Source organism: Stegodyphus dumicola, chromosome 2 (assembly GCF_044657685.1).
Source record: "Stegodyphus dumicola isolate Sdum_Otavi_A_Nest chromosome 2, ASM4465768v1".
Classification (NCBI taxonomy): domain Eukaryota; kingdom Metazoa; phylum Arthropoda; class Arachnida; order Araneae; family Eresidae; genus Stegodyphus; species Stegodyphus dumicola.
Genome location: NC_140769.1, coordinates 269,877,942 through 269,905,482, shown reverse-complemented (window position 1 = coordinate 269,905,482; position 27,541 = coordinate 269,877,942). Strand labels below are relative to the sequence as shown.

Genomic DNA, 27,541 nt, shown 5'->3' with positions numbered 1-27,541 from the left:
TATTTTTCATAATTATCAGAATTTCTTCATGTATAATGCAAAATATCATTGTTAGTTTTGCTGTATATATCCATGTGAAAATGTTTTCATTATGCGTACACTGTGGTATGTCGGTATTGAAATACATTCTGTTTCGATGTGAAAATTGTTTTTGGAATATGTTTGTTTTTGTTTATAAAAATGCTATTAAATTATATTACAAAGGGTGAAATTGATAGAAGATATTGAGAAATTGCTTTTGATCTGAATAACGGAAAAACCTTTTTGTATAATATTTAATTCACATACAGTATATATTTCACCCACTATGTTTTTAATTTAGCATTAAACTGTGTTAGTAATAACAATAAGATAGATTTTTTTTTTATAAGAATGGATTATCTTTTCTTTATTTCTTATGGGAAAAGTTTTTGTTGATGCAAGTCCAAGGATCTGGAATAGATAAATTGCATATAGAAAGGTTCTGCCATTATGTTTGCACTATATGATCAAAAGTGTCTGGACACTCCTTGTAATAGCAGATTCTGCCAATGGCAGAAGCTTCTAACTCCCAACCAAATATAAAAAATAGGCCAGACAAGTTCAGAATTGTTAATTCTAAGCTAGAAAAATACAATGGGAGAAAAATGCAAGCTAAATGATTTTGAATGTCAGGATGTGTATCGTTGTTAATGCTGTTTAAAAAACATTCTGTGATGTTTGGAGTGCCCTGTTCTGCTCTGTACATTAGTGATCTCAAACTGGTGCTCTGAAAGTAATTTTATGCAGCCTGTGAATATATTTCCTGTAAATTAGGTAGTGTTATTAAAGACAAGAATCTGAAGAAAAAGTTTAAAACTTTATTGGTATGAAGTTCAGTTTTACATTATTTTCATTACCAAAAATTAACATGAGGAATTCACTGGAAAATCTAGAAGCAGAACTAATTAATTTACACTATGCTATAAATCTTATTCAGAGATTTTGAAGATGCAGATTTGATTAACTTTTAATGGTATTTGCTGATAGGTAAATGTTCTCGCAAAAGAATACTCGCTTTACTTGGAAGGGCATTTACATGTGAACAGTTTTTTCATAGTTGAAAATTAATAAGTCTACAAAAAGAACCAAACTGCCATTGAGTGTTTACAGTTTGTGAAGAATAATACTTTCTAGTAATATTCCTCCAAGATTACAAACTTCATGGAAATTGAAATGGCGTGATTTGTTGCTACTGAAAGGTGTAGTAAGAAACGAAGAAGTGTATAATTATTTACATACAAATATTAATATTTTTGTATGCATCATAAAATATCTAATAAAAGAAAAAGAATAGGTTTCATTATTTATTCTCAAGTTTTGTCCATCTAGGGAAGCTTTCGTATATTTCTCATATATAGTTAAAACTAAGTTACTTAGTGGTTAATTTAATATGTTACAACTATTAGCATAAAATATCAATCAGAAAATTTTAGGATTTAGCTGTCAAAGCATTTTAACTACAAATTGTGACCTACGGAAATTTCTTACAGATACAAACTTTTAGATTTCAGGCAGAAAATAAGTATAAATGTTTTCTTTGTGATATTTTTATATGTATGTATTGACAAATATGTAGTAAAAATGTTTTTAATTTAGTTAAATTTTTGGGGGATAGGGCTAAAAAAAGTCCTTTGTTTCTTTTCTTTGTTTCTTTTTTCTTTTCTTTGTTTCTTTTTTTTTTTTTTAAATTTCAGCCCATCAGCTATTTTCATATCATGGATTTGGCTCGTATACTGTTTGAGTTGAGACCACTGCTGTACATGATTTTATCGTGGAGTGGCGATGTGCTTGGGGCTATAACTGTGCAACAAAGATCTGTTAGACCACATTAAACGAAGATCTAGTAGATCTGGTTGTAGACAGGGATCAAAGAGCACTGCAGAGAGTTGTGAAAGTCAGTTGAATGGAATCAGCAGAAAAAAAAAATTATCATGCACTCCAAGAAACTTCTGGATCTAATGACAGTTAGGGCAATGATAGTTTATTACGAACTTCAAATTCTTACTTTTCGTGGCGGAGCTTTTGCTTATAAGTCAAACAGTACTGCTACTAATACAAAGTTTCATTCACAAATGCAAACCTGAACAACACTGGAACTTGAACAATGATGTCACATGTTATGGAGCGATGGATCAAGGTATATCAGCTGGCAATGGTAGAATTAGGGTGCAGAGATTTCCTGGTGAAAGCTTTTTACCTGTGTTTTGCTGCAAGTAAAATTTGGAGGAGGGGAAGCATAATGGTTTGGGGCCTTTATTATTATTATTATTATTATTTGGTCTAGGTTCTTTGATTCCTGTACAAAAAACTCTCAAGACAGAAGCGTATTTCAACATTTTTTACTAAACTGTACTAATACTGTTTGAAGAGGGTCTATTCCTGTTTCAACATGATCCTGCTCTTGTCAGTACTGCACAGATGTGGTTTGCAGACATGGAAATTCAAGAATTGGACTGGTCTGTTCAAAGCCCAAACTTCTCCCATGGAACATGTGTGCGATGTGTTAGAACAATTACTCCAATCTAGGCTATGTTGCCGCAAGTCGGTGGTGGAACTGATCAGTGTTTTTCTGCAAAAATGTGATGCAGTTCCTGCTGAAACATTTCAAAAACTAATCGATAGCCTTCTCCAGAGAGAGGCAGTTGTTATTGCAGCAAAAAGGTGGATCTACCTCATGATAATTTTTCTCCTATCTGTGAAAGAGGCAAAACATATACATCTTAGTGTACTTCTGATCATATAGTTTATGTATTTAGTAGGTTTTTCCTGTATTTATAATTTCATATTATTATTAGGTTATTTAATATTATGTTATTTTTAAACATTAATGAGCTTTCCTACTTACTATTAAAGTTTTTAAATTGCTTAATAAATGTTATGAAGGAGCTAATTAATATAGCTAATATTCTTCCTCCTCCCTCCTAAAAATGCTTTAAAATACTATAAATTAAGAAGCGTAATTTTCTAATTAATTTCATTTCATTCATATATATATATATATATGTGTGTGTGTGTGTGTGTATTTATTTTTTACAGGACCGTTGGCATTTCAACCTATTCCATTTTCAAAATCTGGCAATCCCATTATGTCAACTGTATCATTTTTGGCATCTGTTGTAGATCCCCGAATAGCAGCAGCTGCGGCACAGGCTGCTATGGGTAAGAATTTTGACATATTATTGTAATTATAATTTTATGTTGATTTTTGTAGTTTTTGATGAAAGGACTGAAAAACCCAGAAAAAGCCATAAAATTTTTTCATGTTTATTTCTTTTAATATGTTGATTGTAGACCAAGTGTGGTAAGATTTTAACCTCATTTAATGAGATCCTGTCTTTTTTTAAATAAATTAATTTTGAATGTATTTTAAGTATGAAACTAATATATTAATTCTTGGAAAAGTTGATAAAACACACAAAAATATTTAATTTGAAGATTAATAACTGAATGATCTAAAGATATAGGCTATTCAGATAGTTGTAATCAGATAGTTTAAGAAAAGTACTTTATTATTAAAATACTATTCTCCTGTAAATGTAATACAAATTCTTTTTATTTTTTCAAAATTTGTTTCTCAATTTAATTTAATAATTTAATGTTCAAAATATGAAATGCAGTTTTTTTTGCCTTAATTAAATTCACTAAAATATATGTTAAGCTGGCCATAGATGAGGAATTTTAGCTGTGAAATTAGACTAGCTTGATGTGAACAAAATTTTAGAATCCGTTATTTTCAACCAGAATTATGCAAATTTTGGGTACTTTTCCATTTTGCTGGCACGAATCTTTCCAAGCAGACTTTATTGGCGACAATGTACAATATACACAAATAAAAAATGTTAACGAATGTTAGTTCTAAGAATTTTTTATTTTGAAGGCATAAACATTTTAATATTTAAAATTTTGTAAAAAGCCAATAAATAAAGACAATAAATTTGTAAAAAGACGTTCATTTAAGAATTTACTATGCTTTCATGGTTCAACATCCTGATTCGCCGGCTCATATCACTTGACACCAAGTGATCTCATCTCACGTAAATTATGTTACAAAAATCTAATTCTCTCAGTAATTATCTACATTAATTTCAAGGTAAATCTTAATTTGGAATATAAGTTTAAATGCAAGAATTATTTCAATTCGTACGAATAACTTACTCAATAATGATGTAAAACCGCAGTGCTTTACTTTGCTAGTGCATTCTCATTAGAATGGTTAAATTTAACCCTTGACTTTGCCTTTTATATATTTTCGCCTTCGGGTGAGGTGTGATTGCATCCTAATTGACTTAATTACCGTAAATGGCCTTAAGGCATAAAATTGAACTATCTGGTAAAATTTTTATGTAATTGTATGCCAGTATTGAAAGAAACGATCAATCTGATAAGAAATGGCTATGACTTATTTTGAAAGTTGAGGCGTAAAAGGTTATCAGCAAGGATATCCTGTTTGGCATCAATTGTACCATTACTTGCAAATTTATCACCTGCGCCAGCAAAACGGAAAAGTACCAAATTTTGATATTTTCCAGTGCTTTCTATTTTTGGTTCTAATTTAATTTACTATCAATGGATGATTAGTTGAAAATGAGTCAAATTTGTTTTGGAACATTGTTTTGGTATATGCATCTGGACTATTGCATGTTATTAGTATGTAGAATATTAATCTCATCTATTTTACAACCATCAAATAAAGTTTGCCAGAATCATATTAATATATATAATCAGTCAAATTAAGTCAAATTCATACTTTTTTGGTAATAGTATAAACACATTGGTACAAATATAAGCATAAGAATCATTTCTTAAAATTATATTCTTTAAATCGCTTCTTAAAACCTAATTCTAAATCAAAGTTTCGAAACTTTTCTTGCCTCGGAACACTGCTTAAGTTCTAAAATTTTAAAGGAACTTGCAGTTTTTTTTCTTTTGTTTTTGATTTAATTTTGGTTTATAGTTAAAATAAAAGGTAACAGTATTAGATAAACAAAATAAATGCTTATTCCAATTTCTATATCATACATATAAGAAAAAGTCTGTCCATTCTTAGTTTTGAAAAAGAAAGGGGGCTTTGTTGGTGAAGCCATATAAAACTAGTTATTAAATTAAACAAGTAATAAAATTATATAAATAAAAATTTTAATATATTTAATCTTTAGTGACTTGCTTGAAGTGTTTGAGCCTTTGAATTACAAGCTCTTTTAATGCCAGGTACAGTCTTATTAAAACCTGACTCGCATAAGTATGTTATCGCAGAAAGAACTGAAATACAAGTAGTTCGTTTTGATAAGTTTATATGTTCTCAGGTAAATTTATCCAAAATTCGTTTAAAGTTAATTTTTAAAATTTTTATTTTATGTCAGAATCGGTTTAAAATTAATTTTTTGAAATTAGCTATGCTCGTATCAGTCAGCTTAGCTGTTGTCATGAAAGGATTTAGGATTTACGAATTTTCCTTCTGGCACTGTGGGAGATATTGACCAAGTGTTAATTAAAATTCTCTCAAATGTTGTAATATTTCATTGTAAACTCTGTTGGTATATATTTTTAAAGTTCCTTCGTATAAAAAGTCATTTAAGATAGGAAAACAATCAAATTTATTTTCCTCTAGTGAAGGAAACCATATTATTAGCTTTTGTTTGAAAGACATAATTTTATTTGTTATATTAAAAGAGTATCTCTTACAGGTAATAATAAATTTATTTTGCTGTAGGTTTCTTCTCAATTAAATACTTGGTACCTACTGAGATTGTTAAGCAATTTATTGCCCTGCCTTAAAAAAAAAAAAAAAAAGAAAAAAAAAAAAAAAAAAAAAAAAAAGAAACTTTAAACAAGTCTTTTTATTTACAACATTAAATGTAACAAGTACCATGGCTTGTATCATTTAATTTTTGAAGCTCGCAGGATTTCTGACAGCATAAAATGAATGAAAAATTAAACAGTAATTTGGGATTCACAAGTTAAAAGCTTAAGCTTTTAACTTGTGAATCCCAAATTACTGTTTAATTTAAAGTTTAAAGTTTAATTTAAAGTTAGTTAGAGCTCTAAACTAACTGCAGGAATAACTTGGCTGTCGAAAAGCTAATGCCTTAGTTATATAATTCTCAGAGCTCGGCGAGGGGATAACAGTGGTGATCATCATTGACAAAACTCTCAGACTTTGAGGAACTCTGTTCTTAAATACACATGTCTCATTTACTTCCTAGTGAGAGCTAATGAAAAGTAGAAATATAATAGTATTGTTCAAATAATAAGATAGTGGGTTAATTAATATAAACATTATCTTATTATACTCAGTAAATATATTTACTAAAGAAGCAACACTCAGTAGTTATGTAGGCTTTGTTAGAATTCCATGAAATTACCCCCAGAATGTTTGAGAAAAAGAAAAGCTCTGTTACTTCGCATAAAATTTAAAATAACCTGGATTGGATTAGTTGAGATTTTACATAGTTGATCATTTTTACAACTGTGTCTAAAATACTCCTTAAATACCAATTCTTCTATACCAAAGTGAGAGTGAGGCACTGTTTTACTTAAATGAAGAACAGAAATGCATTCTTCATTTATAAAAAAAAAGAGATTTTAGTTTTTCTCTAATCTGAATTTCATATGTGCAACATGTAATAGTTGTTTTACGGAAATGCTACCAATTATTTAAAAAAATATTTTTTTTTTTTTAATTCTTAACATTAAAAGAAAATCTAGTTAATTTTGACTCAAAAATAGGGAATTTGGGGCTATTTCATTATATTTTTTGTAGATTACCTTCAATATAACTCCTCTATATATGCTGTGTAATGTTTGGGTTCTCACTGTATACGTATTGTTATCTTTTTAGACTGTTATTAATATATTATCTTATACTTGCAAATTACTTTTAATATTTTTATATTTAAATTACATTCCAAGTAAGTTCTGTATTTTTTTAATACAGAGGAATTTGCAAAAATTAAAGATGAAGTTCCATCTGCTCTTCTTGATGCCCACATTAAAAATGTAGAAGCTGCAGCAGCAGATGGCAATACTGATCCAAAATCGGGATTAGATATGACTGGCATTGCTGGCACATTGGACAGAGACGAAGGAGGTACAATACCAGTCTTTTAATCATATTGAGTATTTCTTATATGTAGACTCCAGCTATTATAGATTCTCCTAAGGAAATTCTTTAAAAAACTGCTAGCTATGGAAAATACAAAAACAATGACAGATTTTTTGATAAATTCTCATGACATCATGTATTAATTTGGTGGGTGGTCTTGCTGGTTTTGAAGAGTTGTTTATCTTAGATCAGCAAATTCTGACCTTATCTTTCCAAACAAAAATTTTGCAGTGTAGAGCTTGTTTACCCTTCAGCTCCCATTTGGTTATATTATATATTATGGCAAGAAAATGTAACACATGCTTGAGTTGTGACTAAATTGCAATTTTTTTAAAGTTTGTAAATTATGTTGCCTTTGAATGAGAAGCCAAAATTTTAGACTCATATTCTACAGAATTTCCATGCATTAAAGCATCTAAAATTTCTAAAAAAAAGTCATGTACTCTTTGCACTAGCAACAAATATTTTTCACTTGTGCCTAGCATAAAAAGTGACTCTAAACAGCATGTATTTATTCAATGGCATAAAAAAATCAGTGTTGTAAAATTGAAAGAAATATCTAATTTCTTCATGAAAGGCATTGAAGCAACTATAATAAAAGCTGAATGCTACCTAATTCAATTTTTAATTGAATACAACCTACCAATTTCAGTTTTGGAAATTCAAAATAGCTTTTAAACACATTGTTCCCGGATTCTGCCATAATGAAAAGATACCTCATTTAAATACAACCTGTGAAAGAAATGTTTTCTATTTTCTATATAATGTATATAAATTGGACAGTATTTCGATTATATCATATGTGAAAACTAATGAAGCTATTTTCATTGAAAAAGTAAGCATGTAGGCAAGTGAAGATGTGCATATATAAATCGGACTGCATTCTGATCATATCTGGTATGACTAATGAAGCCATTTTTATTGAAAAAATAAACATGTACATAAATGAAGAATGGTGTTGTAGAAAGAGATTATCTAATTCAGAAATTGAGCTTGCAAAGCATTCTACTTGTAAATGTTTACATTCGTAATTTATAAAAAGAAATATAAGTACTTTTGTTGGTTATTAAATGTATATTTCTTGTCTTTATTTGGAATTGCATTTTGTTCCTTTTTTAAAATTTCCTTATAGAAATCAGAATTTATAAAAGCTTATAAAGATATATAGTTTATCGATTTTAACTTTCAGTACAAATGTTTGTAATTGAAAATATTTGCTTCAATAATATATTAATAGATTTAGCAATATTTCTGTTTGAGTAATAAAATGAAAATTTCTAATTGTTGGAAAATTCACATTTTCTCTTGCTTGTGCACAGTGGAAGCAGGATTATATAGCACTGCACTTTTCATCCTCTTCAGCATCATGCAGACACAAGGAGAAATGCAAATTGCCCAACACCTTCCCCTACAGAGCTGAAAAGAGAATGAAACAGGAAAAATACATTCATTAGAAAGTTGACTTATGTTTTTTCTATATTTGACTCTGCGGAGATTTTTTGTAATTGACTCTGCGGAGATTTTTTGTAATTTGACACTTTCTGATGTGGACAGTCTCAGAAAATTTCATATTCAGAACAATAACTGGTTAGGCTTTCTGATCTTTTTTGACCCATTTGTCAAGTTTGGCTTGGTTCTCTTTCTGAATTTTAATCTTGAATTATGTTTTCTTCAACATCTGCTCTTCCTTGATCTGGCACTTTGGAATTTTTCAGTAGCAACAAATTCAATGAATTCCTGTTTGTCAGCTGTTGAAGCTTTCAATCTTCAGTTTCTACCATTTTCAAAAATCGAATGTAGCGACTTTTTTTTTTACTTCACAGGTTCCAGTTTCCCAGAAAAGGTATGCTTTTGCTTCTTCAAAATGTCCTTTGAGAGTACATTCTTAAAATTTTGGGAGAAATTTGTTTTTCTTGAATTGGTTTATGAAAAAGCTGTAATTTCTATATCCTGAAACACGTTTGTACTGTAGGCTTCTTAAGACCAGATTTCTTCAGGCACTTGGCATCTACATTGTAGAACATTGGTTGCACGCGTAAGCAGTATTGAGGCAATTTTGACTTAAAAAGCAGACATCTGGTGATTGCAACTGAGGTACTATTGGCACCTTCTGCAACTCTGTTATGTTACTGTGTGTACTTGACTGAGAACTGACATTTAATGCCCTCCCTTTCTAAGAATTGGTTGAATTTATGGCTTTTGAATTCTTTATCATTATCACTTTGGACGAGTTTAATTTGCTTCCCAGTCTATTTTTCATCCTGAAATTCATATTTTTTGAATGGTTCAAAGGCTTCGGACCTTCTCCATGGGACGTACACAGTAATTTTTTCCGATTTGTCATCAATGAATGTTATAAAGTATTTTGCTCTACATAAAGATGTATCTTTCACTGGACTACAAATATTAATATGTACAAGTTCAAATACATCACAATTTACTCTGTCTGATTCTTTTGGGAATGGTAAACGGATTTGCTTGCCTTTTGTATAAGCTTCATAAAATAAAGTTTTATTATTATACTTTGTAATCTGTAGACCATGCACTATCATTTTAGAATGCAATATTTTCAAGTCAGCTAGAGTTAAATGAACACACCTTTCAAGCCACTGTTTCAATTTACTGTTTGGTGTATTTCCATTATGCTGTGCAATATTTGAAATTTCGGGTATGTCCTGTTGTTTTACAACATATAGCACATTTTGCTTTGTTGCATGTAAAACTATGTTCTTATTTTTATCATTAATTCATGCATGGTAATTTCTAAAATAAACAGCACATTTATGCTGCATCACTGAAATTACTGAAATGAAGTTTTTAAGGTCTTGACTGTACATCATTTAGATAATAGACAGATGTTTAGAGAGAGATATCATAATAAATGTTTTTCTGTGTATGGGACTGGAAAATGTTTTAAAGAGTTTATTGGTTTTAAACTTTCTCTCTTAAAAAAATTACATTACTCGTAGAATTTCACATAATTCCATCATACATGACTTAATTCAAAAACAATAGAAAACTTAAGGAGATTAGCAGTTGCTGTTTTGAGTATTATTTGTGATGCAATACAGTAATGAAAATTATGAGCAAAATTTCTGTAACACCTTTTAAAAAAATTATAAAAAAGTGCCTACCATATTGAATCTGCAGAATTTTTAATGTTTAGTTACTTGAGGGATTGCCTTAAATATGCTTATACATTTTATTTAGAACATTAACCCTTTTTATTTGGCTATCAGATGCTTCTGCTACTCTGGTAGCCAAGTGGCTAACCCTTCGATGAAAGCTAGTCCTTGAACACTCATAGAGTCCAACTCAAAATTAATTCTTTTTCCATTAAAAAAATTAATGTTGCTTAATTGATTGTAGAAATGTAATGCCAATTTTTTCAAGACTAGATATTATATATGCATGCTTTATTGCTGACTTTCATATCCTGCTTATGCTCTAGATTCTTTCATAAGACTTGGACCAAATGTATATGTTAAATTTTTACATCTTTTAATTACTTTGCAGAAGAAGGGGCTGACAAAGAAAAAAAAGACACAAGTCAAACAAGCCAAACACAGCAAGGAACAACTTCTTTACCTGCTAATGTGGAAGTGAAAGTCGAAAATGTTGAAAAAGTATGTTTATCTTTCAGTCTGTATAATAATTTTTTTTGCAAGCTTTGCTTATGGGTGGCATGTAAAATTTTCAAGTAGTTGATAGTTTTAGCTTATAATGCATGTGCTCTGCAAAACACAAAGGATTACTAAATGACTTAAATTTACTGATGGCCAACACATGAGGTTACTGATATAAGGGTATAAGGTAGTACAGTAAATTTAGAAAACATTTAAACTGTAGATGCCATTTAACATAACCAGAGGACACTGTTGATGCTCAGGCCAAGTAGAAGTTGTTGTCAAGGCCATTGGTGATTGTCAACCAGAGGGCATTGGTGATTGTCTCTGTGATCTATTGATTTCCAATCACCAGTGTTTGGGCAGTGCATTTTGTTGCAGTTGCAACATTTGTCGCAGTAGCAGTACATAAAAGTATTCAAAATAATATGATGTGCTACTGCAGAATTTATGGAAAGATTTCACTAAAGTTGTTTTTGTTGTCAGTATCAACTGAAAGTCTCCAGAAAAGGCTAAACATACCAAAAAGGTTTAATTTCTTATGAAATATTGTTGAAAGTTTTCTCAAAATAGAAACTGAGCAGAGCAAAATCGTAAGAATGTAAAAGAAAATTTAATGCATGAGGAAATACAAATGTGTAAAACTGGAAAAAGAAAGAAAATTAGCCTTTTCTTTTTTTCCCCTTCCCCAAAAGCGAGTCAGTCAATTATGTTTGTCATAGCAGTTAGGCATTATATATGTGTTTGAAATGAGCTGTAGCTGTACTCTTCAATTTTAAAAATTCCATATAATGTTTAATAGGAATATAATTCTCCTTAAATGTATTGAATTTAATAGCAGATTTAGCAAGAAACAGGAATTGACTCATTTCAGTCTTTGTGAGAAACAGGCAGTAACCAGTCCACACGAGCAGTTCATTCCATACCTACATTACATAATGTATTTAAAATATAGATACAGAAGTCACTTAATATAAATTTGTATTTGTTATTTTGTTTAATGCAATTTTGTAAGAAATCTGTTTAAAGTAAACAGCATGTAGAAATACGCCCGTAATTCATTTTAAACAAATACTTTCAGTGACCGCATTTGCTGTGAATAATGCATTAAATGCATTATGATGGCCAATGGGAAGCCTGAGTATAAACTTTGCTAAGTAGAACTCTAAACAGTGCTGACGTATTGTTTTGGCTGATTGTCTTGTTAAGAATTCATAGACATTTAAATGAATTGTGTGGAATGTCAACCATACTGTTTCTGACAAGGGAGAACATGCCAGGTCCTGTTTCTCACCAGAAGCTTTCGTAATGTAGAAGTTCCTAAATTTCTTTTCAATCATTTATGAAAAATTTTTATCTTATGAAAGAGGATACTAACTATGAAAGAGGATACATCTCATTTCACTTAATTATCTGTAAGAATGACATATAAAAATATTGCCACCCTGGCCAAAACAGTTTTTAGCAGAGCTGGCTATCATATTATTGGACTAGGTTAATGTTTTCTAGTGAGCAGCACATTTTGGATATTTGTAGCTGTGTATTCTGCCCTTCTTATGGGTATAATAAGAGTCACCTCTTGGATGCATTCTGGGCTAATGTCTTAGTGATACATTGGCTAAATAACTGAAGGGTTGGACATTCTTGACAGATGCTAACTTATTAACATCTTATCCTTTAGATTAAAAAGTGCATATGAAACATCTAAAGGGACTCATCTAACATTTTCATGGAAACCTATTTTTAAATTTTAATAGAAAGCGTGTACACTTACCTGTTTCCAAAACTACATCATGTGACTTATGTACACCTAACAGATGGATGCAACAATGCTCTTCAAGTGTAAAAATGCAAAGTTTGCCTATTTCTTAATTTTAATAGAAAACTTATATGCTTACCTATTTCAGAAATTGCATTATGTGACTTATGTATGCCTACAAATGGACGCAGCAATACTCTTCAAGTGTAATGTAGTCTAGAATATCAGTTTTCGAAGTAAATGTTCATGTTGAAACTGCTCCGGTTTTATCGTTGCTACTTAAATTGCTGTAGTTTTCAGAATATTCTGTTCCAACTTGTCACATTCTAAAAAATATGTCATCACAAACTATTGCATATCTTAAAATTTGCTATTCAATGGACTGAGCCATAATACTTTTTGCAACTGCATCAGTGTTCGTAGCATTTTTGAAAAGTTTTATTAAAATTCATTAATTTTCTGTATAATGTTTCAGTCTGTTTTATTATTCTCTAAAAAAAATTCTCTCCTCTCCGTACATATTAACTGCACAGAGCTGTAGAAGAAAATTTATTTTTATAGTTTTTAACCATTCTTGATGATTTTGGAAATTGAGCACAAAACTGTCTTTAAATATTATGTAATACTTGCCATTTTTTTACAAATGTGATTTGATTTTGTTATGCATTATGAAGTCATTTTTGTTATTCATTAGAAGTCAGATGCTATATATTAATATATTTTGTTATATACTACGATAATATTTTCTTATTGTTATATTAGTGCATAATTTAAACGAGTTATCGAGATATAACAAAATTAAATATTAGAGCATGAATTTTTATTGATTTTTCTACAAAAGACCTTAAAGTACTTTTTTTGTGTTATGGAAACATGTTTGTCTGTATTTTTGTAAACCATTCTGCATAGCTTTCAAAGAAATTAATGAAAATTTGAAATCTTTCTTTGCACTCAAATTATGCAGTGATTATGCATGCTGATTTGTAAGGATCTAATTGCCTAATCTTTCTGGTCGGCAATGCAATTCTCATTTCATGTGAGGACTATTTCTACTGGCTTTAACATTGGAAGAAAGACTTGAAAATTTTCCTTCTTTCTGCAAAAAGGTTGTGTGTTTTTACCCAATCAGCACTGAACTAAAGAACTTTGCAAAGGAGAACCATTTTCCACTTCACATGGTAATCCCAAAGTCATCCACGGTAACTGATTGTTTTATATTGTAAGACAAAGCAGAAAAATTGTACTAAACAGTAGTTCTTCTGAATGGTCTTAAAATTGTTCAACATGATTTGGGCCTTGTCTGTGGAAAATGACCATGTATGATATTTGTTTTTATGTTGACTTTCTGTTCTTAAATGTTTCCTAAGATAGTGCAGAAGTCGGATATTTGTTTTTATTGTTGACTTTCCGTTCTTAAATGTTTTCTAAGATAGCATTTGTTGTTGCTGTATTATTAATTTTTCAGTGTGAAAAATTTACTGGTACTTGTTGCAGTCGTCAGAAATATTAAGTTTGCATATAAATGGTTTAGAGTTAATTGTTTGAATTTAAACCCGCATAGAGTTATGATAAATAAAGAAAAATATAAGACAAAACTTTCAAATTAAATTGAGTTTGGGTGATGCTTTCATTGATGAAGTGAAGTTAGTTAAATATTTAGAAACTTTGATTATAATTTGAATGAAAAACATATATTTATTTTCTTATTAATTTAAATGGGAAATTTATGTTATTTAAAGTAATATGTTATTCACCAATAGTAGCTTGTTTATTGTTAAAAACTAATGAAATTTACAAGTAAAAAATTTCATTTTGATTGTAATTTTTTAGACTGAACCCATGGATGTTGATCAGTCTTCTCAGGAAAAGTCTGAAATCTCTGCTGATAACAAACCTTTGCCTGCAAATACTGAATCCTCTGAGGTAACAGATCAGTCAGAGAACACAGAAGCAAATGCAGATAAATCTGGAACAGACAGCCAACAGGAATCTTCTGATGCAGTTCCACCAAAACCAGCTGAAACAGAGCAAGAACGAGTCTTAAAGGATGCTCAGCTCTCTACAGCGGCTGCTGCAGCTTTAGGAGCTGCAGCTGTAAAAGCTAAAGTAAGCTTTCTACATTTCATACTATTTTTTATGTCAGGGAAAGTAATAATAATTATATTTCTTTGATGATAAAAGTACTAGGTGTTAATTTGCAAATGAAAGCTGATTTGTATTTATTTAAATATGAAAATTGAATGTTTCTGTATTAGCAAATTTTTTTGAGAATTGTAAAGAACTTTAGTCTGTGTCATTTCTAAATGGCATATTTTATATGGCTGGCAGTGGTGTTAGTAATTGCAGAGATTAAGCAATATTCTAAATAGTAGTTACATTTGTTTTCAAGTGCTGTTATGTAATGTACAAGTGTGCTGCAACCTTCCTGGTCAGTAACAATCTGCCTCATGGTTAACGCAGCACACCCAAAACAGAAAAACAAAAATACAGTTAAAAGTTAAAAACAAAAGATAAAAGCAGAAATACAGTCAAAGACACCAAACCAAAATTCCCAGTATTTTCCCATTGCTACTCATAAAGCTCACCAAATCCTTTGCAAATCTAAACATGTTAGTGCTGCAGTAGAACTTCTGTATGTTACTGTGTCTTTCCCTAACATGTCTCAATAATTTGCAGTCTTCGACGAAATGTCATGCGTTGCCTTCAGCACTACAAAAACTACAACGACTACTATTTTGAAAATTAAATCTTTTCAGGTATGCCCGGAAGTGTCCGTGCCCAGTAATTATTTGATTGTAATTAAAATCACATATTATTCTCATATTTTTAGAAACTTAAAAGTTCAACAAATAATCTTTCTTTTTTCTTGAAAGTGTTCAATTTACATATAAATAAATTTTAATAACTAATATATAATATAAAATGCGTATTCTCATTAGTTTGAACTTAAACTAGCAGAACTACTCAAATTAATAAAAGTATGCTGGAAAGCTACCTTTAAAATGCTTAAAGAGGAAGGGATATACAGAAACTCAAAAACAATGGAAAATGTGAAAAACTAAAATTACATGTACTACAAACACAGATGAAAAAATTCAGAATCAAATTATGCCATTTTCAGGAGTTGGAAGCAATCATGGGCCGAGAGCGAGAAACTAAGTTTTTTCATTTTGAGTAATTTTGACTAATTTGTGTAATAGGCTTTTCAGAATTAAGGTTTTAATTTTATTCTCATCGCTAGTCCTCTTACTACCATAAAAGGATATAAGCAATTTATAAATAAAAACAGATGTATAACCTTGGAAAGAACTGATCAGTAGTTCTCTTATTACTCTTATTAAAATTTTAGACATTTTAATGAACTTTTTAGTTTTTACCAGATATTTTATATTTTTGTGATATAATGTGTAGCTTTCAGCAAATAAGGATGCACAAAAATTAAATAACTGAAAATACAAATGTATTCAAGAAAAAGGGAGAAAAGCTATTTTGCTTAAAATAATACTTATTTAAAGTCATGTAATAGAGAATATTATTACCGATTTAAAATAGAAACTGTGAATCTTGAAAATTATATGTTAAGCTACATTTATCAAACTCAGAAATTTAAATATTTAGGTAATGAAGCTGAATAGCACTTACTATTTTTCTCTAGTAAAGAGAATAAGCTGTTTTTTAAGTTTTAACTAACAAGGATATTTTTAGTTTATTTCTAGTATAAATTGAATTATAATTTGATGTAATTATAAATTGAATTTTTTATAGCATCTGGCTGCTGTGGAGGAAAGGAAAATCAAATCTCTTGTAGCTTTATTGGTTGAAACACAGATGAAAAAATTAGAAATTAAATTACGTCATTTTGAAGAATTGGAAGCAATCATGGATCGAGAGCGAGAAACTGTAAGTTTTTTTCATTTTGAGTAATTTAATTAACATGTAATAGGCTTTTCAAAATTAAGGTTTTATTTCTATGCCCGTTGCTAATCTTCTTACCACCATAAAATAATATAAGCAATTTATATATATATATATATATATATATATATATATATATATATATATATATATATATATATATATAAATAAAATAAAATAAAAAAAAAAAAACTGTATAAATCTGCATGTTTCTAAGTATTCATTACTTATACCTAGAATAAATAGATATTGTTTCCCCCCCCAAAAATTGCTAACATTTCTCACAGATGCCAAGGAAATTTGTTTGTATTATGGTTATATTGTCTTAGTAATATGTCTGTACTGATTTTATATCATTTTAGCGAATCACATGGTAGAATTAGCCATTATGATTTTTATTTATGGATTTGAATTTGAGAAATGTCTCAGAAGTAAATTTATGAAATTTGCAAATCGCTGACTTACCTTCGTATTGAATATGGTACCTTCTAAGAAACCTGAACAGTGGTGATTTCTTAGTGTCCTCTGAAATTCCTCATCTTATTCATGTTTAAGAATGTAATCTATTGCATTGTCTTTTGTTTCTGATTCAATTCTGTATATGTTTGTAAGAGGGAAATGTAAACAGTGTAAAAGTCAAGAGTAAGTTTTACAAGACAGAATCCCTCTCTCTTCCCCCCCTTTTTTTACTTTAATTGCTACTGATGTAATTCATTGTGACTTTTCAGTTTTGAAAAAGTTTAGCAAACGACCTTATATATTTCATTTAAAAGAAAAATGATTAAAAAGTTTAAAGAAAAATAATAACAATTGTGAAAGAGATTTTGAACAGCAGTGATGTTGATGTGATAGTGGCATAACAGGACTAAGGATTTAATCCCCAAAAAGAACAATGTATGACCTAGAAATCTGTGAAACACATTAGTGCATTGGTTTCAGAGAAGTTCATATTTCCATTGTATCTGTCAGGTGTGAGTTATTAAGGGACAGAACACCAGAGGAAGAGGCTCTCAGACCCAGCTGCTCGAGGCTGCCATACTCGGTTACAAATGCCTTAACCTGCAGGTCAATCCAGAGGGGCTTTAAGTGTGACACAGCACAATTTTAAGTACACATGAACAGTGGTGGACCACAGCGCATCCGCCAAGAAGATCAAAGTCACATATCTAGACATCATTCGTCCCTCAGTATTGACTAAGGAGAGCCCATCTCTGAAATCTACTAGCCACTTGAAATTTATAATATAAATGGAGCTATACTGTGTTACGGAGCATTGCCAGAACATATGTTAATATTTAAAAGTGAAACAGCAGTTCGTTTAAGAAACTGAAGGATTAAGTAACTGTTTTATTAATATGCAATATGAATTCAAATAAGAAGACAGTACTGGTTATTCACAAAAGCAGGAAACATTGATGCTGGAAAGGAGTCAAGAAGTTACATCTAATTTATCATAACAACAAGAACTCTTGGATGAAAAATAGTATTTTTACCGATTTTCTTTTGAAATGGAACAGCAAACTGTAAATGAAAATAATATCTCTGTTATTTAGATAACTATGCAGTACACTCATCCCTTCCTGAAAAACATTAATGTCTGTTTCTGTAAATGCTTCCAAGGGTTTTTGTGTATTATACAAGTTTTCAAATGCCATTATACAAAAGATGTTCAGTAAATGATGATGAGAATTGAATTTTGTAAAACTGCATGCACTTCAAAAGAGCTAAGTAAATCGTTATTTCTGCTAGAGGCTCTTTACATTATAGTCAGTGCAGGGGCTTAATCTCTTAAAATCAGTTTTATTTGAAAAAAATGTTTTCGGAAATGTGGTTTTTACGTAGAAGGAGTCTCAGAGGAGTTGAAAACTATAGCTGATGTTTCGGATAACATTGAGCGTAGTCATGAGGATTCATTTTTAGAACATATATAAATTCATGACAGTATTGAGACAATGTCTATAAAAACTAAGTTAAAAAGAACTGCAGAAACTGACAGTAAAAGTAATACAGAAAAACATAATGACATGCCATCGCCAGTTGAAAAGCATTTCAGATTCTAAGAAAAATTCTTGAACTGGTGCTGAACAAAAGAAAGTCGTCAGTAGTTTCACGAAATGGAGAATGCAACTAAAATCTTTTGTTGAATAGTATGAAATAAACATAGACTAGTTGTTTGTAAGAGATAAAACTTCATCAAAAATATAGTTATATTGGGTCAGTCCATAAGTTCGTGTGCATTAAGAGTATGCGTGGAATTCACTATGACGCATTTACTAAAACAATACAATTTTGAACCTGAACATATTATTCAGTTCGTCATCAACTTTTGTAAATATCGAATACATTTTAATACCCATAGAAGATGAATATAGATAATCAGTACAAACATGCTGTGCAAAATTTTTTATTTTCGTGTGGTGAATCTGCCAGGTTTGCATTGATAAAAATTAATAGTGTACACGGGGAACACACTATTAGTGTAAGGACTGCCCAGAAATGGTTTAAAAAATTTTAAGTTGGAAAAAGCAGCATTGATGATGAATCCTGTTTCAGGACGTTCTGAACTGTTAGAACCAAATCAAACGATTAATTCAGAAGTTTATAGTGAACAAACAACTTTGCCGTCTAAACTCAGAATTGATCAAAAAACGCCCACGATTGGTAAATATCAAGAAAGTGTTGGTTCATCATGATAACGCTAGACTGCATACAGTTCAAACTACGATGCAAAAAAATTAGTGAATTTAACTGGGAGCTTTTGCCACATCCTGCTTACTCCACAGATATTGCTCCAAGTGATTTTCACTCATTTCGTGCCTTACAAAATTTTTTACTGGGAAAAAAATTAAATTCTAAACAGAATGTACACAATGAACTTTCAAGTTTTTTTGCATCAAAACCAGAGTCTTTCTACAGCAATGGCATAAAAAAGATGTCATTAAGATGGTGAGACATTGTAGATAATGGAGGAAAATATATGAAAAATGTTTAATTGTGTTTTTTTTTTTATATTAGTTAAAACTTTGTCAAAAAATGCGCACGAACTTATGGACTGACCCAATTAAAAAAAAAAAAAAAGAAAAGAAAAGAAAGACTTTCAAAATTACATAAATATTTAATTTTAGTATTAATTTTTAATTATTATTTTAGGATTGAATGAATTAATTGTTAGTTATTATTTTCCTTGAAATTTTCAAAATTATTATCACAATTTGCGGTATATAAATCTCCATTTATTAAACTCAAAAACGCTTGGAACAAATGTGATTTAAATAAGTGGCAGATACTGTGTATAGTAACTTCCTTTCATTCATGTACAATTTTCCCAATTTATTACTTTTTTGGGGTGACCGGAAAAATGCTGACATGAAAAAAGCCCACTCAGAAATATGCCCGCGTAGAAAAAAGCTCACATGGAAATATGCTAACTTAGAAATATGCTCGCACGGAAAAAAGCTCACATAGATATATGCTCACATGGAAATAAGCCCACTGATAAATAAAATATGTAGAAATATCCTTACATTAATCAATTAATAATTAATCGATTTGAACATCATATATCTACTTGAATTTTTCAAAGAAAAATGATTTAAATTACCAAAACATCTATGGTATATGTATATATATCAAAAACTGTATAACTTATGTGTAGATTTAGTTGCTATATAAGATTAACAATAACAAACGGGCCGTTTTGAATTAGGAAAAAGAGAGGAGGAAGGAAGAAAAATAAAACAGAACATACAGCGAAAAATTATTACAATTTTAATTGCTAAAAAAATTAAATAATAGTAAGTATAAGTTACACATTTTATAATGTAAACACTTAGAAGAATAAGAAAATAGAAATAATTATTTTATTTAAATTACACATAAAATACCTTGTTATATATAAATTATGTATATTTCACATAAACATATAAGCATACCTTTGTGGCGTGGTGGTCTGCTCACTGTGAGCGTATTCCAGAGATCCGTGGTTCTATTTCCGGTGAAGGCTTTGCTCATTTTTCATATCTCCTGCTTCAAAATTACGTAATATCTTTACAGTGGCGCCCTAACTAAAAGGGTGGTGGATGATGATTCTCCACACCCAGGATTTGGTGATTGGGTCCTCTAAAAATTATTTCTCCCACCTTCCTAGCATGCTTTCGTGGTGTGGTGGTCTACACGCTGGGCGTGTATTACAGAGGTCCGTGGTTCGATTCCTGACAAAGGCTTTGCTCATTTTTCACATATCCTGCCCCAAAAATACCTAATGTTTCTACAAAATTACTGAATATTAGCTAGTATTTGTAAATATCTAATTGTATCATCGATTTCATCATATTACATGATTCGGGATTACCAAATGTAAGTTTTCATATTTTCTTTTTTTTACTTCAGTACGCCCTGTATTTACAATAGCTAGTAATAAACGTTGACAGGCTTAATCTTTATTTAGTCCTTCGGACAAAAACCACATACTAGGATGGCTACAATTAAATAATGAATTTAGTACCTTATGACAGCTTTCATAATAATTTGTTGTTTTAGGAGCTTTTTCGAAGGCTGCTTCATAATAATTCCACACTTTGATTGGAAACTGTGGTCTTCTAGAATTTTTTTGGCTCCAAACGCAAACAACTACATTACATCAATTTCTGTAGATGCACATCAAAAGCATGCAAAAATAGAGTAAATAAAAAACAAAAATAAACTATTGGCAGTTACAGGGGAAAAAATGTACAGTGGGCAGTGGTATAAAATATTACAGTACATGCAGAATTTTACTATAGTTTTCATTCTTTTAGATATCGCCCCTGAAAAGGTTAATATAGCATTTGCCCGGTATTTTTTTCAAATGATCAAATAATTAAAAAAAAAAAAAAAAAATTCAAGTAGGTGTACGATGTTCAAATCGATTAATTATTAATTGGTTTATGTCAGGATATTTTTACGTATTTTATTTATCAGTGGGCTTATTTCCATGTGAGCATATATCTTTGTGAGCTTTCTTCCGTGAGAATATATTTCTAATTGAGCGTTTTTCTATGTGAGCTTTTTTCTATGAGGGCATATTTCTGTGTGGGCTTTTTTCCTGTGAGCATTATTCCTGTGGGCTTTTTTCCTAGACCCTTTTTTGGTATTGCAGTTTACTTTCTCCCAGTATATTCTATCTCTTCTTAAAGTGTAAAGGTTGTACTGAAAGTAATGCAAAAGTCAGTCTAACTCTTTTGCTAACGTGTAGAAATTGTTCAGATTCTGTGTGATGTTAAAGTGACTTTTCATTTATAGGTAAGTAAGTGCATTTAAGTCATTGTTGAATCCAAATCTCAAATCCTCTTTGGAAAAATTCAGGTGTGTCCTACGTCTTTATGGCCTTTCCCTTTTACCTCAGCAAATCATTGTTCCTATAGATTGTTCTTTATTGGACCAAAAGTATAGAAGTTTAAAGGTGGAAGACCAGATCTGTATGAAGGGTAAAAGGTAGGAAATCACTGTCCAGCCTAGTTTGCATATTGCATGAAATGTTCCAAAAATGTATGAGAGTGCACATTCTGATGGTGAATATGGATTCCATTTATGTTCTTGTGTAATCTCCTTTACCACATATTTCTACGCAAGAAATTTGGCAAATTCTGATATCTGTATATGTGGGGAACAGGGAACTCCTGATCATTACACTTTTTCATGCCCCTTAACTGAGGATATTTACATAAAATCCCTAAGAACTGATCTCCTGGCATTCCAAAGGTTTTTAATTAAAAATAAACATCAGTATCCAAAGTTTCAGAAAATTATGCAACGTCTCTCTTACTACGGCTTAGATCTCTGTCAAGTGTAAGTCCACGTACTGCTTAGTGAATTTTTACATGCTGTGATTATGGACAAAATGGCTCCCCTCGTGAACTTTATAAACTGCGATAAACCAATAACCATGGACACCCACCTCTTTAGCATTATTATTACATTTCATTTTAACATTGTGTTGCCAGTACTAATTATAATTATCTAATTATGTTTATCTGTTTATTAATTATGTTTATCTCCTATTTTTGTTGCACCAAATCAGATGTTCAATTTATCTTGTGAATCTCAAATTGTATTCCGACTATTTTGTAATCTACTTATGTCCTACATCATTATTTTAATTAAATACTGGATGCACGATGTAGCATAATAGGCAAACTCTAGACCTTTTGGAAAGCTTCAGTCTATGTAAATTCTTAGAAAACTTGCAATTTCCCCACTTTTTTTTCTTATTTATTTATTTATTTATTTTTTCCCCCTAAGAGTTAGTATGGGAAGGCATTACCAATTGACCTATGTTACATCGCTGGTGTCCCCCATACTTTTACCTTTACCTGTAAATCTCCTTTACCTTTAATAGTTTCATAAAGTTTTTACAACATCTAATTTATACCATTTGCTGGTCACAGTGCAGTCATTTGGGAAAAAAAAAAAAAAAAACAAAAAAGAGTGATGCCCTTATCATCAAGAATGCACATTTTCATACTTGCTATAAGATCTGCTCTTACATTTGGGAGTTTGGAGGGATTTTGAAACTAAATTTCAGCTCTTAACAGCAATAAAATAGAAAATTAATGACATTTATTCGGAAGGAACAGAAAATAAAACTGAATTATTAGAAAATTAAATCTTCATCATCACTAATACAGTAAAGTCTACTGTAAATGAATAGCATAGCTGCCAGTTTTTCTGGTTTTATTGGCAGACACCTGTTTTTTTCATCATATATTCTGACAGATACTGAATCTTTTGGTTATTAATTTTTAGACTTTACTAAAAAAATCATGTTAAATTTTATTTCATCTGAATTTTATTTTTTACTTATTACCTTTTTCTTACTAATTTTTTTAAATTAAGTTTCATTTTATTCAAATTTTGATCTACCGCAGACATTTTTAGATTTTTATATAAGGATTCAAGTAATGTTTAATCAGTTAATATTTGTGTTTAATTTTTTTGACTTGTATATATGGTGCTTTACTAAGTTTATCCAGATATTTAGGTACAATAATTATTAAGTTTATTATTGGCTTGTATATATGGTGCATTACTAAGTTTATCCAGATATTTAGGTACAATAATTATTAAGTTTATTATCATTATACTTAAAAAAAGTATTTTGATAAATGAAAGCTTTTTTCTCCTAAGCATTTTCCGAGTATGAAAAAAGTTATAAAATGAAATTAGTCAGAGAGCATGAAATTTAGAATATATAAATAATTACATACTAATATATTTTGCATCAGAATTGTTTTACAAATAGTTAATACCCTGAATCATTCATTATAAATTAAATTAAAATCATTTTGGAGCTCCTAAGGAATGGTATTGCTGCACAACGTGGAAACCTGCTGGTGTTCTTATAGAAATTTCTCAGTTTTTCGGATCTCAGAGTTGGCAGCTTTGTGATTACATTTGCACCACTTGTTTGTTAGATCTTTTTGGGGAATTTTTTTTTTATTTTGTATTTTATTGCAGAAATAATAAAATATTTGTTTTCAAATAATTTAAAACTGTTACTAGTAAATTTATTCCCTTACCAGCCCTACAAATGCATCATTGCTTATTTTCTCCCTCTCCCATTTCTTTTATTTTTTTCCAGTTTCTTCCACTGCATAATAACTTAAATCTTTCTTTTGTATTGTTTCGTGGCTGGAGTCTAGCTATAAGAAAATAAATGCTGATTGATTGCCTTCCAAATCAGTTTGAGCATCTTTATTCATGTTTATCTTGATTGCCACTTTCCCCTCCTTTAGACTTCTTCATTCATCTGGGTTTTGCTCTTATAAGTGGTGTCATGTTTGCAGTCTTGTAGCTTTATCTGAATTTTTGGTAATCTTTCTTTTTTGAACAAATTAGTGAAGGCACATTGCTTTTAATTTCATATTCATTATTTACTTGCAATGAAGAGAATTATTACTGCATACTGTTATACACTGATTACCAATAAATATTTGGATACCTATGCAAATGGTGATATCTGCGGTCCTAAGGTACATCACAGACTCTGCCGGTATATATCGGGTAGGAAACTGCATCGGCTTTAGTCGCATGCAAGATGCCTCACAGTTCGGAGCTCTCTGATTTCGAGAAAGGTATAATTATCGAGTATCACAAATTTGGCCGATTCTTAAGGGACATATATAGCGATCTGAAGTACCCAAAATTGACAGTGGCCTATGTCATTAAGAAGTGGAAGGTGAGCGGTGGTTGTCGGAATGTGCCCCGAGTCTGCAGACCAACGAAACTGGAAGATAGAGACCGACGAGTGCTGTCCAGAGAAATTCAGAAGAACCGAACCCAACCGATGGCCGTCATCCACGAGGAGTTTCAACAGGCATCCGGGAGTATTGTTTCAATGAATACCATCCGTAAGGAAGCACATCTGCTTGGCTTTCATGGTCGTGCTGCTGCCCGTAAGCCTTTGATCACAAAGTCCAACCGCGCTGCTCGGTTAATGTGGTGCAAAGCACATCGAAATTGGACCGAAGATCAGTGAAAACGGGTTCTTTGGAGTGACGAATCAAGGTTCACCCTTTACTGTTCGGATGGCAGGGTCTGGGTCTGGCGTCTACCTAGAGAACGTCTCCTGCCAGAATGCATTGTGTCAACAGTCAAGTTCGGCGGAGGTGGAATTATGGTCTGGGGGTGTTTCTCCTAGTATGGGCTGGGACCTTTGGTCCCCATTCATGGTAAGCTCAACTCCGATGCCTACTGCACTATTTTGGATGACAATGTGCTTCCTATGTTGTGGCAGTTTTACGGGTCGGACCCCTGTTACTTTCAGGATGACAATGCCAGTTGTCATGTTTCAACGTTAACAAAGGCTTGGTATGGTGCCAGTGGAGTTCATTGAATGGACTGGCCTGCCCAGAGTCCAGACCTGAACCCCATCGAGAACCTCTGGGATGAGTTGCATCGCCGAATTCAGGGGTGCACTACCCGTGCAAAATCGGTGAAGGAACTTCTATGTCTTCTCCAAGCCGAGTGGAAGAAAATACCACTAGCTGCCATACAAAGACTTGTAGAAAGTATGCCCCTGAGGGTCCACACTGTAATTACCTCTCGTGGAGGCTCTACCAACTATTGATTTTGAATAAAGTTTTAATTTCTATCACAGGTGTTCTAATACTTATTGGTAGTCAGTGTATAGAGGAATGGAAACTTTAATAGTATGATAAGTTTGTACAATCTGTACTAGTTAATAGAAATGTAAGGCTGACTTTCACATTATTTTCAGTATGATTCTCATAGTTTTCTTTCCGCTTGTGTTTATGGGAAGGAGAGCCTGTAAATGTGAATGCACTTTTTGTCGTAAAATAATTTTATGAAACTAAAATTTTAAAATTTGTCAAATTTTAAACTTTTTTTTAGCTTGAATATCAACGACAGCAGTTAATTCAAGAAAGACAGCAGTTTCATATGGAGCAGTTGAGAGCTGCTGAATTTCGTGCACGGCAGCAAGCTCATGCAATGCTGATAACTCAGTCTGGTGGAAGTGGAGAACAAGGTCGGGATTCACCATCACTTCCAGGTCAGTGTTCTTCTCAGCAGTCTCGCTCGACGTATCCCACTTCGAAGTCTCCTGGTTCAAATGCTGGTTCTCTTAGTCATCAGTCCGTTGCATCCCCTTCGATAGCATCTCCGCATGCCGTCCCTGTCCCTGTAGCTGCTACAACACCTCAGCCCAGTCCAAGTCCTGTTCCACCTTCTCCATCACCTGCGGCTCCAACTTTGCATCCACCTTCCCAGCCTTCACCTCATCCTTCTCCTGCACCTCCTATACCTTCACCTGGCCCACCTCAAATTCCACCTACTAATCAACAGATGCCTATGCATACATATGTAGGACAGCAACCACCACCCCAACAGCAACATCCGCCTGTTCAGCACACATATATGCCATCACACCCACCTGCAGGGCCTCCTCAAAGTATGGGTATGGCTCCTCAAATGATGACTCATCATAATAGACCTCCACCGATTCCTGGTCCTCATTATCCTCCAGCTGGAGCATATCCACCAAATGGATCAATGATGCCTCACGGTGGATTACGACCTGTTGTTCCCGGTATTATGACTGCAGGTGGAATGCCTAGTGGAGTACCTCGTCCTCAACATGGTATGTCTTAATTTTCTAGTTTCCTTTTTTTAAATGGTAATTTTCTGAAATCATTGAATTAAAATTTATGACTTAATGTTGTTCTAAAGATCTTATCCATAAATTGTCCATTTGTTGCACAGCTTGGTTTTTTTTTTTTTTTTTTTAATGTTTATGCCTAAACTTAGAATATAAATGTACCTAACAGCTGCAGCTCAATTTTTTTTTTTGTAGCTAAATTGTTAGAAAATAAATTAAGCATATATATCAATTGGAAATCGAACTGGATACAATCATTATATGTCACAGTGGCAGTCAAAAATTCAGTTTTATGTCACAGATGTATTTAAGGTTTAGTGGACTTTAACATTTAGCGAAAGATATTCACCATTCATTGATATCTGACAATCAATCAATTTCATGCTGCCAGATTCTGTCTTTGCTAAATTAAAACAATGGTTTGGCAGTGTCTGTTATGTGCCCTTGACAATGCATCGAAATGTCTTTTTAGTTAAAATACTGAAATATTGTGTAGTATTTTTATAAATCAGACATGACACAAAAGAGTGTGCAGTATGAAAATCAAGGGCATATGTGATTATAGATGTTGTAATTTTTATGACTATAAATAATGGGTATTAATTTTTGGAAAGAACTGTATAAAAATTATTTCTTTGATTTTTTAATAATGTGATTTTGTAGTGGAAACTATCTTTTAAATATATTAATTCTTAACTTATGTACATTAACATGCTGAAAGTAATTTATGATCGTATATCATAAATTACATTCTACAATCAGTGCTGCTGATAACACTTCATAAATACTTTCAGATGGCAAGGTATAAAAAGAAATGCTGTTTCATCCAAGATGGAAACATTAATGTCAGAAATGTGCAATTTTTGTTTTTTAGTAACTTAATTAGCAATAATTTATTATTTATTGGCAATATTTTATTATTTAGTACTTTTTTTAGTAAGTAAATTGGCAGTTAAAAAGTG

General features: G+C 31.3%; 1 protein-coding gene across 2 annotated transcripts in view; it reads left to right on the top strand.

Moving 5' to 3' along the window:
* Positions 1–27,541, top strand: part of mor (SWI/SNF- related protein mor) — a 95,486-nt gene that overhangs the window by 34,317 nt on the left and 33,628 nt on the right. For both annotated transcript variants that reach the window (XM_035355394.2, XM_035355395.2), the window contains exons 18-23: positions 3,058–3,180; positions 6,956–7,108; positions 10,640–10,749; positions 14,339–14,614; positions 16,274–16,408; positions 25,814–26,561. In XM_035355394.2, coding sequence (XP_035211285.2) covers positions 3,058–3,180; positions 6,956–7,108; positions 10,640–10,749; positions 14,339–14,614; positions 16,274–16,408; positions 25,814–26,561 — 1,545 coding nt within the window. The remainder of the gene's footprint in view (positions 1–3,057; positions 3,181–6,955; positions 7,109–10,639; positions 10,750–14,338; positions 14,615–16,273; positions 16,409–25,813; positions 26,562–27,541) is intronic.